Consider the following 11367-nt stretch of genomic DNA (forward strand, 5'->3'; position numbering starts at 1 on the left):
TCATTTAAAAAATACAAATTTTTATGTATTTTGGAGAGGTATAGAGAGATAGAAACATTAATAATGAGAGAGAATCATTGATTGGGTGCCTCCTGCATGCCCCACTCTAGGGATCGAGCCCGCAACCAAGACATGTACCCTGACCCAGAATCAAACCATGACCCCCTGGTTCATAGGTCAACACTCAACCACTGAGCTACTTGGCTGGACAACTGTAGCTTTGTGTAATTGTTACCTTCTGACTTCACCCAAAAAGAAAAAATAAGTGAATATCATCTGAGAGGCATGGAACGAGTGCTAGTTTGGGTGTCTGAAGACATGGGTTCTAAATCTGATTCTATCTTTTACAAAGTATGGGACTTAGGATAGCTAATGAATCGTGCTGGGCCTTGTGTTCCTTACCTAATAAATGGAAGAAGGTTAGACTCTGTATTCATTTGTGGCCCTTCCAGTTGTGATAGTCTATGATTCCCTGTGCTATAAACCCATCTCAGCATCATTGAAATAGCTTTCTTTTCCAAACATCGAAGGGCAGAATCTTACATCACTTTGATTTATAGGGGACTCAACTGGCTTTCTACTAAGAGAATTTTACCCAAGGACTTTTTATTTATGCTCTCTTTCATAAATCAATATAAAAACAAAATTTCCTAGTTTACTCAGGTATACATTTCCTTAAACAGTAAGGAAGAGATTTATTGAAGAATTCCAGCTAAGTCATTGTAATAAAAATCCTTTAAAAATTCTTATGACATTTTTCAACAAAAGCGAAGAATGAAGAAAATAGAGAAATATTTCTTATAACAGAGAAAGATATTATGAGCATATGAAATAAAAGGCTGCCAATTTGATAAGGTTTTAGAGGTTATTGAAGATTCCTTTTTCACAGAAATCTTTCTCCATCAGCCTGAGTCCCATCATTAAAGATTCATTCCCTTTATTTACTATTTTAGGAAAGTATAAAGCAGGTATTAAATATAAGCTATTATAATATCTTGATAATTTTACTATTAAATAAAAATTTTATATAGCCCTCCAAAGTTGACAACTTTCATGCATATTATCACATGAAAACCTCATCATTCCATGAAGAAATTACAAGATCCTTTATCTAAATCTATAGATGAGAAAATCAAGACTCTTAGAAATTAAATGACTTGTTCAGGGTCATCTAGGCAAGTAGTAGGACTGAGGTTAGAACCAAGCCTCCTGAGATGAGACTCATTCTCTTTATCCAACATTTCTCATTGGAAAGAGATTGCATGACACAGGAGGTCAGGATATGGAGACGAAGCCTTTAAAGACAGGCTGACTGACCTGAATTAAAATTCTGTATTTGCTATTTCTTTGCTGTGTCATATAAAGTAATGACTTAAATTCATTTTGTTTCCTGTAAAAAATCAAGAATAAGAATGTGATATAAATAATATAGGGGCAATAGTATACATTACAGCACTTAGTGTTAATAATGCATAGTGTAGTCTTTTTGTTTTTACCACTTGATGTATTTTTAATCTTACAACTAGGTTGAGAGAAAGGATAGGGACATAAAGATAATTTAAAGAGAGGTACTATTTCTTTTTATGAGCCTTACATTTCAAACTGTAATAGTTGTTTTCATTAGATTCTATTTCTCGTTCTTCCTTGAGTATGCATTGCTATCCCCTACCCGAATGTCCTTCCTGATATCTTGACTCTCTGATGAATGCCTACACATTTTTTCAAGCTCAAACTCCAGAGTTATCTCATCTTTAACACTTTCTCTGATGCCATAGGCTGTTCTTGTGGCATTCATGCAAAACTCAAATTCCCTAATACATATTTATGAAGTGCCTCCTGTGGTGCTAGGGAACTCTGCTAGAGCCACATAAGAACACTTCATAGAACTGATTTAATTTTGTTTGTTTCTCTAAGGCAGCGGTTCTCAACCTGTGGGTCGCAACCCCTTTGGGGGTTGAACGACCCTTTCACAGGGGTTGCCTAAGACCATCGGAAAACACATATATAATTACATATTGTTTTAGTGATTAATCACCCTGCTTTAATTATGTTCAATTTGCAACAATGAAATTGGGGTCACCCCAACATGAGGAACTGTATTAAAGGGTCACTGCATTAGGAAGGGTGAGAACCACTGCTCTAAGGAGTTCCCACACATTGGGATTTTACAGACCTTTTATGTTTAAAAAGTGAGGACTAATGTAGAAATACCAACTTTTAATTTTCTAAGTGAGGATATAATAAGCTATCACAGAAGAAATGGCATTTGATATCAAAATATAAAATCTCTGGATTAAAAAAAATTAATAGGTAAGCTTTTTAGAAACTTCATAGAAGAGTCCTGCATTATCAGGGAACAGGCCTTGGGGGATTCACTGGTTTAAATATATTTTTGTTCCAATTTGATAGTTCTTAGAGATATTTTTCACTTATTCACATTTACATTCCTAGTTCAGTGCTCTCTGCCTAGTAGGAAGTACTCAATAAATGTTTATGAATGAGGCAGTGAATTTTCCTCTGAGCAAATATTTCTGAGATCCGTGACAATGCCGGCAGTGCAGAGCACCTGTGAGAGGACTGGGTAGTAGTGAGAGAGCACTGGAGTTGTACGTGTGCTGATATAACTTACTTCCCAGGTTTGCTAGGCACCAGCCATTCAGAAGATTTTGCAGAGTTATAAATGAGGTTGTCTTGCCAGTGAACAAGTGAGGAGGCAGGGCAAGAAGTAAGATACTAGGGTATCCTATATAATAAAAGCCTAACATGTTAAGTGTTTGGTTGTCTGGTCATTCGTCCAACCAATCAAAGTGTAATATGCTAATGATATGCTAAGGTCACTCAACTACTTGGTATGACATGCACTGACCACCAGGGGGCGGACGCTCGACTGGTAGGTTAGCTTGCTGCTTGGGTCTGGCCAATCAGGACTAAGTGAGATGGGCCAGACATGCCCTGGAGCCCTCCTGTGTCCCTCCCCAGCCCTGACTGTGCATTGGTGGGGTCCCTCAGCCTGGCCTGCACCCTCTTGCAATCCAGGACCCCTCGGGAGATGTTGGAGAGCTGGTTTTGGCCTGATCCCACTCAATGCAGGAGCTGCCCCGTGGCAGTCAGTGCATTCCCACAGTGGGAGCCCTGCTTAGCCAGAAGCTGGGCTCACAATTGGCGATTTCAGAGGTGGTGGCCAGAGCCACTCCCACCTCCGTGGCAGCATTAACCATGTCCGACTGATGGCTTAGGCCCGCTTCCCACTGGAAGCAGGCCAAATTTGTCAGTGGGACATCTCCTGAGGGCTCCCAGACTGTGAGAGCACACAGGCTGGGCTGAGGAACACCCCCCCCACCCTGAGTGCACAAATTTCGTGCACCAGGCCTCTAGTATTACTATAAAAAGAAATGGATTCTCTTCCTGGAGAATAATTTAAAATATTACATGTGACATTTTAGGTCCTAAAAATTATAATAAGTATAGCTATAGTAAATAGATAACATTCATTTAATATTCACTGTGTCAGGCAGTGTTATAAATTGTTTGCATGCACTGTGTCACTTAATCATTATAACAACCTGTTGAGGTGATGTGATTACTATTCCCGTTATACTCATGAAGAAACAGGCTTGAGGTGGTTGAATGATTTGCCCAGCATCACACAGTTAGCCAGTGGTAGAAGTAGGTTCAATCCTGACACATTTGTTTTTAGAGTTTACCAAAACTCTTGGATCCCTTTCTAGCCATATATTTCTACAATGAGCAGAGTTTTAAATGAGAAAATTAAAATGTTGCTCTCTAGCCAGGATGATAAAGCTTGCAGGGTATTCAGTTGTTTTCCACTTAAAAGCTGTGTGACCATAAGCAAATTCCTTGACACCTTTGAGCTTTAGTTTCTACATCTCTAAAATGGGGATGAAAGCCCTTCTTTCTGTGTTTTGGGGAGGATTAAATGGATAATATATCTAAAATAGCTAGCAAAGAGTGTGGATTATAAAGGGGGTTTCATAACGTTAATTCACTAAGGGGCTTAGTACGATAAAATATTTTTGAATTAAAATCATATTAAATATTAGAGATAGGATGAGAGCAAACAGATCATTACTCTAGTGAATAAAGATGCCCAAATTTACAGAATTCTTTGGAGAGCCATGAGGATTACTTTGCTGCAGCCCTCATTTCAATTAAGAACATGGAGAGCAGATATTTCAGCATGGGGATAAGTTATATTTGATTTACACCACAGATGCACTTTTGCAGCATCTCAACATTCCATCCCGTGGCTATAGGTCTAAGAAGCTACTTCAGCAAACCTGAAATTGCAAGATAAATGGAAAGTGCTTAATCATTTGAAAAGAAATAGCAAAGCATGCCCGGGTACCAGTGAGACCATTTTGAAAGACTGACAAATGCCTTCATTAAACAGTCAGAATATAAAATTAAGAGTTCATCTCTAGTGTTTTTACACAAACACTTTCAGAAAAACGTGTACATATCTATATGTAATCTCATTTTGGGAAAAAGTATTGTTCACCGAGAAAAGCACGTTGCAGAACAATGTGTTAAATATGAACTTTTTTTGTAAAAACAGTGTTGAGCCCCTTCCATATCTGAGTCTGCATTTTACAGATGGATATAAACATGGAGAAGGTGTGAATGGTTCATACCAGGATGTCACAGTGGGAACCTCAAGACTGGTTGGCCTGAGAAAATTTGTGGAGAGCGTTTTGCTTCTTGAATATCTTTGTATTGTTCCACTAAATGCAATGAGCATAGATTACTTTACTTTGGACCAAAAATATTAAAGATATAGAAGAAAAAATGTACACTTTAAAAAAATCTTTACCCATTCATTTATTAATTAACCCATATTTATTGAATCCCTAGTAGTAATGATAAAAGATTGGGCTTCTCTGTGAACTGTCAGACTTGATTTCTTCAGATGCAAGCTGGCTAACCATGATTTTACTTCGTGGGGTTAGCAACGTGATTCTGTGCTCTGTTCTAAAATCCCATACTGTTCCCCATGGGGATTAAAAGGATATATTAGAGTTAAACCACTTGTAGTTAATTTCACTCCTTTCCTTTCCACCTGTAGTTATCACATTAGAAGGAGGATTAATTGACTTCCCAATTCCATTGACTTGTGGGTGGTCATAGGTGGCAAGAGGCGGAGTTTAGAGTCAAAAGATAGGAGTTTCAGTTCTGACTCTTCCGTTCATCAGACATGCAATATTGGTATGTTGAACTCTCAGCACCATCCTCCCTCCTGAAGTAATAATACCTTTCTTACAGTATGGCTATAAAGCTCCAGTAGGATCTTATATTAAAAGTCTTAAAAATTGCAAAGTGATGGGTAAGTATATATTACTATTTCTCCACAAAGAATTTGCGATTTTGCTTCCTAACAATGACACATGGTGACACGTATTTGCAGATTTCCACCAGAAGCAAGACTATCATTAAGTTTGAATGGCGTTAAGAAGTTTCCATTAGCCCCAAAGCAACAGCTGACACATTAGGCAAATGCAGTTTCTTCCTGGTAATGACCACAAACCCAATCAACCAACAAGCATATCTGACCTGGTGTAATCGTCCTCAACAAGCATGTGCTTTGGAATTGGTGAGTACCTTCCCGGAGAGATGGGCGGCAGGGAGGTTTTATATTCTAAAGTGCCATTGTTGCCAGAAAGTAGATGGTTTTCCATCGGTGGAGAATAAGCTATGAAGTGAAAAAAGGAAAGAAAAAACCCTGTTATGTGGGTGATTTGATGGCTCATGCCATGGTTTTGTTAAAAACAGAAAGGCTTCGCTACATGCCAAGGATTTTCTTGTCCTCCAGGAGGGGGCGGGTGCTGTTTGTTGGCATTTAATATGTATGAGCACAAAGTGACCTTTAGGATTGGAATGATATAATAGCAGTTATACTATAAGCCCTGTTAGCATAATTAGGTCAAGCGAAGAATTGGAGGAGAGATTGAGCACACATGTTTTCAGAATGATGATTAATTTTTCTGCTGAAATAAAAATGTTAGCTTTCTAAGGACAGAGTTCACATTTTTTTCACATAATTACTATCCAATCATCAAAAGCAGAAGGTTCCTCAGAACAAGTTCTTGTAGATATTTTAATCAAAAAACTGCTGTACTCACAGCGCAGGAAGACTAAGAACTCTGGCCGTCTTTTCTATTCACCCACCCTAATTCATCTCCTTTTGGGGAGACTGAAAACCACTCCTTACTGGGTCTCCTGTCCTCCTCTTTCCATTTTACACATTGAGAATTCCAGCTCTGATCATGCTGTTCTCTAGCTTACATGCTCTTAATTGCCAGGAGAGTATTGAATATTTCCTCTCCCTTTCACTGTTCTTACAAGATTGGTCCATTTCCAATCTCCCTTCCACATGTCCTATGGCCTTCAAACAGAGCCTGTCTGTCCTTCACAACATCTGTACCTTTGTTCCACTCTATTCACTGCAACAATTTCTGCCTCTTAACCCATCTCTGATATTGAAATCTCATCCATTCTCCAGGATAATTTTCAAATGCCACCTTCTGCATATTTTTTTAATCTTCTAAGAAAAGGTAATATTCCTTCCTTTAAATGCCCAAAGAATATATGTTTTTTACCTCTTTCCTGGCCTATGCATCCTTTTATTTTGCCATATGTTGCTGCTATTTATATATCTGAGTTAGTGTTCTTTCCAATGAAAGCCATGGTGGTATCTCCTTTGTAAATCACCTATTACCTCACAAGGTGTTTTGTACATATTAAAGTTACTCAATACATATTTCTTATTTGAATAGCAAGTTTTGTTTTCTCTCTTTTCTCTCTCTTTGCATTGTCCTTATAAACCCTCATGAAGTGGATCACAGAGTATCAAGGCTGATTTTTCTAAGTTCATCCAGTTTGAAACACTCTGAAGTTCAATCTCTTTCATATCCTAAGGTAAGGCTGATCTCAGATTACTACCTGCTTGGAAAAAAAGACATATCTGGGGGCAAGTCATTTTAGGATCACCATTAAGAAAAGCAATAGCTAATGTAATGAGCAGGTAACAAAATTATTCAACCTGTAAATTTCTCTCAAGAGAAAGATCTAAATCTAAGAGAGGTTAACTGATTTGCTTAAGACCATAGTACTAATTAATGGCAGGTCCTGAAGACATTCTGGGTTCCTAACTTTGCAAGTGGGTCCTCAATACTAATATAAAAAAAATCAGATAAAGGTAAGAACTATCTATGATGACGGTGATTACAATCCATAATTTCACCAAATATAATCTGACCCCCCCCCACCACCAAGAAGAAACATAGTATTTTCCTGGGTCTATTTTGCCAGCCTGTCTTTTCCACTCTGCTATTATATAGATTTGAACTAGGAAGAGAAAAATATAATGGCATGAGAGCCATTATGCATTAGGGACTTAAGAAATAGCCCTTAAAAATGTGCTGCTCCTATGTTATTGTAACCACACTGTCTACAACATACATTATTAAGCCTTCCCACAGTGGCGGACCTGCCAAATCATCAGGGTGTCTCACCTTCAAAACGCTAGGCAACCAGGGAGTGGAGCACAGAATCCCTCTGAAGTATTTCCACAGGCTTAACAAATGGGAAGGTGAGAGCATAGGACTTTGCCAAGTTTTGCAGAATTCCAATTTCACAAACCTGGCATGCTATTCGAAGATGACACAGAGGGTGGTACTTACAGTGAGTAATATCAGGTGGACCATAAGGATCAGTCATATAAATGGTGGTGGGCTTGCCAACTTTTAGATAAACTACATCTGACGTGTTCTTCAATATTGCTACTGCCTCTTCATGTGTTACTTCTTCTAAGCTGTAGTTGTTTACCTGAGAGGTGAAAAAATTCAGTATTAGAGTCAAAACTCTGCAGGTGAAGGGAAATACTCAGGCAAGAAGATACATAGAATTTTGATCTCATTTCAAGAATAAATTGCAATGATTACAGTCCAGTATCTATTTCATACTTTGGCAGAACAGATAGGTTAATGGCATCAGCCCAAGCAGGTAAGATACAGCTATTGATGCTAAAAAACAAGGTTGCTTCTGCCTTTTTCTGTGGTGAAGCAATACATTATAACAGCAAGCAGGACACTCTTTGTGGAAAAGTGAAAGCAGTGGTCAAATGTCTTTCTTATTATGCTATAATTTTTGTGATTACAAAAGTAATACATATTCATTGAAGTAAAAAAAAAAGAAAAAAAATATCCGTAATCTCCCTATTTCGATATACTGTATTTCTATAGACAATTCTGACTGCATTATACACATTGTTTTGGAATCTGCTTTTTAAATCTATAGTGAGCACTTGTCCATATTTTGAATGTACTTCAGTAACATGAGTTTTGTTTTTCTATAGAGCACTGTCTTGAACGGCTAAAACATAATGATTTCACTAATCGCTTACTGAAGCACCTTTAGTTTGCTTCTAATTTTTTTGTGGTAGAAGTGATGTTGCAGTAAACCTTTTCTATATTTGTGCACAACTTTGCTGATTTCTTCAGGATAGATCATACAAGTAGAATTGCTGGACCAAACTGCATGAATACATATGACAAGGCTTCTCATACCTATTCCCAAAGTGCTCTCTGGAAACATGGACCAGTTTACTCTTACACCAACTATTGGAAAGCCCCTATTTTCCTCAACTTCACCAAACTTGGCTTTTCTTACTTTAAAAATTGTTGCCATAAAAATGTCCCATTTAACATGAGTCTGTCTTCTAAGGAAAGAGCGCTCATGTCAGGGGCCTAGGGCTTCGCAGGTGAGCGAGTTCAGGGTGCCCTATTGCCAGTGGCTTGAACAGCAACCCCTCTTTGTTTATTGGACAGAACAGCCTGGGTTACAAGTGCAGTTATCACTCCATGGCAGTGGCATTGCAGTGGTTCTCAGCAGTACTTCTCTTCAATGGTTTTAAAATATTCAGGAAGTATTTTAAGTATCTAGGTTATTCTTATTTGGCTATTCTTTTATTATCATAGTAGAGGCCCAATGCACGAAATTCATGTTAGAGTAGGCTTTCCTTCCCCCGGCTGCCGGCACCAGCTTCCCTCCGGCACCCAGGACCCGGGCTTCCCTCACAGTCCCGCTTCATCCAGAAAGTCATCTAGAAGGACCTTTGGTCTAATTAGCATATTACGTTTTTATTATTATAGATGATTCTTACTTAGTTTCTGCTGAAATAATGTAGAATTAAAATAAATGTGCCAAGCTTGGATCCTTGCATATTCTCTGTACTATCTAAATAGCAAGTTAGTTACAAACACCTTTCAGCATTGCCTTTTTCTTTTGGCCTCATGTTGTTATATAAGTTCCATAGACCATTCATCCTTGGTGGTGTAGCCCAAGTTAGGGACCCTGGAACCAGAGGGAAATGAACCTGACTGATGAGTACGAATTCTGACTGTGAACTCTCTGGTAAGCTGTAAGCCTCACCATATGTTCCTGTAGATTTTTCCTGGGTGAAAAACATTCTCTTAAATTCTTTTGTGCATTTAATGTCTAGCACTTGCTCATTCATTGATCAAATGTTTATTGAATACCCATTTGTGTCAGTCACTGTTTTATGTATTAGAGTTATAGCAATAAACAATAAGAGTGACAATCACAGTAGACACTTCTATAGCCTGTATTACACATCAGGCACTATTCTAAATTATTTTACATATATTGAAACAGTCAAACCTCACAACAACCTATGAGGTAGCTATTATAACTACCTTCATTATATAGATAAGAAAAGCATGTCTCCAAGAGGTTAAGAATCTGCCCAAAGTCATTGATCTAATAAGTGGTAGAGGCAGAATTAAAAGCCAGTCAGTTTGGCACCAGAGAGCACAATTTATTCATCTACGGCAAGCATGTCAAACTCAAAGGCTAACATGGGCCAAATAAACAAGGCATGTGGCCCACGAGTCATGAGTTTGACATGCTTGATCTACGGTATATTTCTTCTTCCAGATAGACAAGGTCTCAGCTTCCCTGAAACTCACTTTCTAATACATTCTAAGGACACGGTTGTTTATGGAATGAATTGATAGAACGTATCCATGCAGAAAAGTGAGAATGTAGAGGGATTGCAGGTGCGGGAACACAGTTGATCATGGCAGCCCTTATGTAATAGAGGAAAAAAAATAACAGTAATAATAACAATAGCTAACATTTATTTGAAATCTGCATGTCATATGTTTTCTGTGTACTATGTATAAGCTCTGACATAAATCATATAACTGATCCTGGTTATAGCTCTGCGAGGAAAGCATGAATAATTAGGGCCATTTTACAGATGAGAAAAACCGATGTTTAAAGAGGCTGGCTTGCAACAAAGAGGCCACACAGCCTCCAAAGGGCAAAGCCATCAGTTGGATTACCGTCCTCCTGCAAAACGAAAATGAGACTGCCCTTGAGTGCTGGTTCATTGAGACCCAGGGCTTACATCATCTATTCTTTCTCCCTTGAAGAGAACAGAGTCTCCTTCCAAGTTTACATATAGAAGTAACATAAATTCCAAAGTGTTATATAAGCCTGAGTAATCATTATACTTCTTGCTCAATATGGTGGTAACTATATTGCGTCATCCAAATACACTGATATAGTTAAAAGATAAATAAATAAAATGGATAACAGCTAGATATATCTGTCTCTTTGAGACCTTCTTATATATTTGATCACTTGTTTTAGGGCAGTATCACTTGTACCTAAATAATGACTATTTACAAATGATGCTCATGATACAGTAATTTAAAATGTGTATTGAAGTAGATGTTTTATCTAAAAAATTATTACTTAAGGTGGCTGTGAATATTGTGACCAAGGGCTCTAGCATCACCTATGGGGTGTGTGTCCCCAAAAATGTATACACACACTTGGAATAATTATAAAGGCCCTGTTTATTAAAATACATTTCATTTTCAAAATTGAGCTCTCAACTATTAAAGTGTGTATACATTTTTTTGTGTGTGTGAGGGGGGACCCTGTATAATGATAAAACAAAATGGAAGAGGAATTTGTTGGCATAACACAGAGGGGATGACAAGTCAAGGAATAAAGACTCAAAAGCTAAAAACCACTTGGATTAGATTATATGGGCACAGGAATTCTGTTTTCGACAAGGGCTCATTGTCTCTCTCCCCGGGGTAGAGAAAGCACACGGCTCATTAGATTACCCATGAAAAAGAGATGTGGCTAGTGCTTATTAAATTGCATTTTTGCCATTTTTAAGGTGGGCAGTGAAACAGTCTTGAAAATGGTACCTTCAAGCATGTTTTCTGAAAATGATTTTGCTGACAGACTCTTAGACAAGGAACATCTTTGGACCAGAAAGCAGATGAGGACTGGGTGGAGGTGAGGAGTAGG

General features: G+C 38.1%; 1 protein-coding gene across 1 annotated transcript in view; it reads right to left on the reverse strand.

Annotated features, from left to right (window-relative positions):
* DLG2 (discs large homolog 2) overlaps positions 1–11367 on the reverse strand; it is a 1585094-nt gene that overhangs the window by 448735 nt on the left and 1124992 nt on the right. Inside the window, exons 9-10 of the mRNA XM_006763751.2 lie at positions 7698–7842; positions 5569–5707 (exon numbers count right to left, since the gene is read on the reverse strand). Of these exons, the coding sequence (XP_006763814.1) occupies positions 5569–5707; positions 7698–7842 (284 nt within the window). The remainder of the gene's footprint in view (positions 1–5568; positions 5708–7697; positions 7843–11367) is intronic.

This window comes from Myotis davidii, unplaced genomic scaffold (genome assembly GCF_000327345.1).
Source record: "Myotis davidii unplaced genomic scaffold, ASM32734v1 scaffold499, whole genome shotgun sequence".
NCBI classification, from domain to species: Eukaryota; Metazoa; Chordata; class Mammalia; order Chiroptera; family Vespertilionidae; genus Myotis; species Myotis davidii.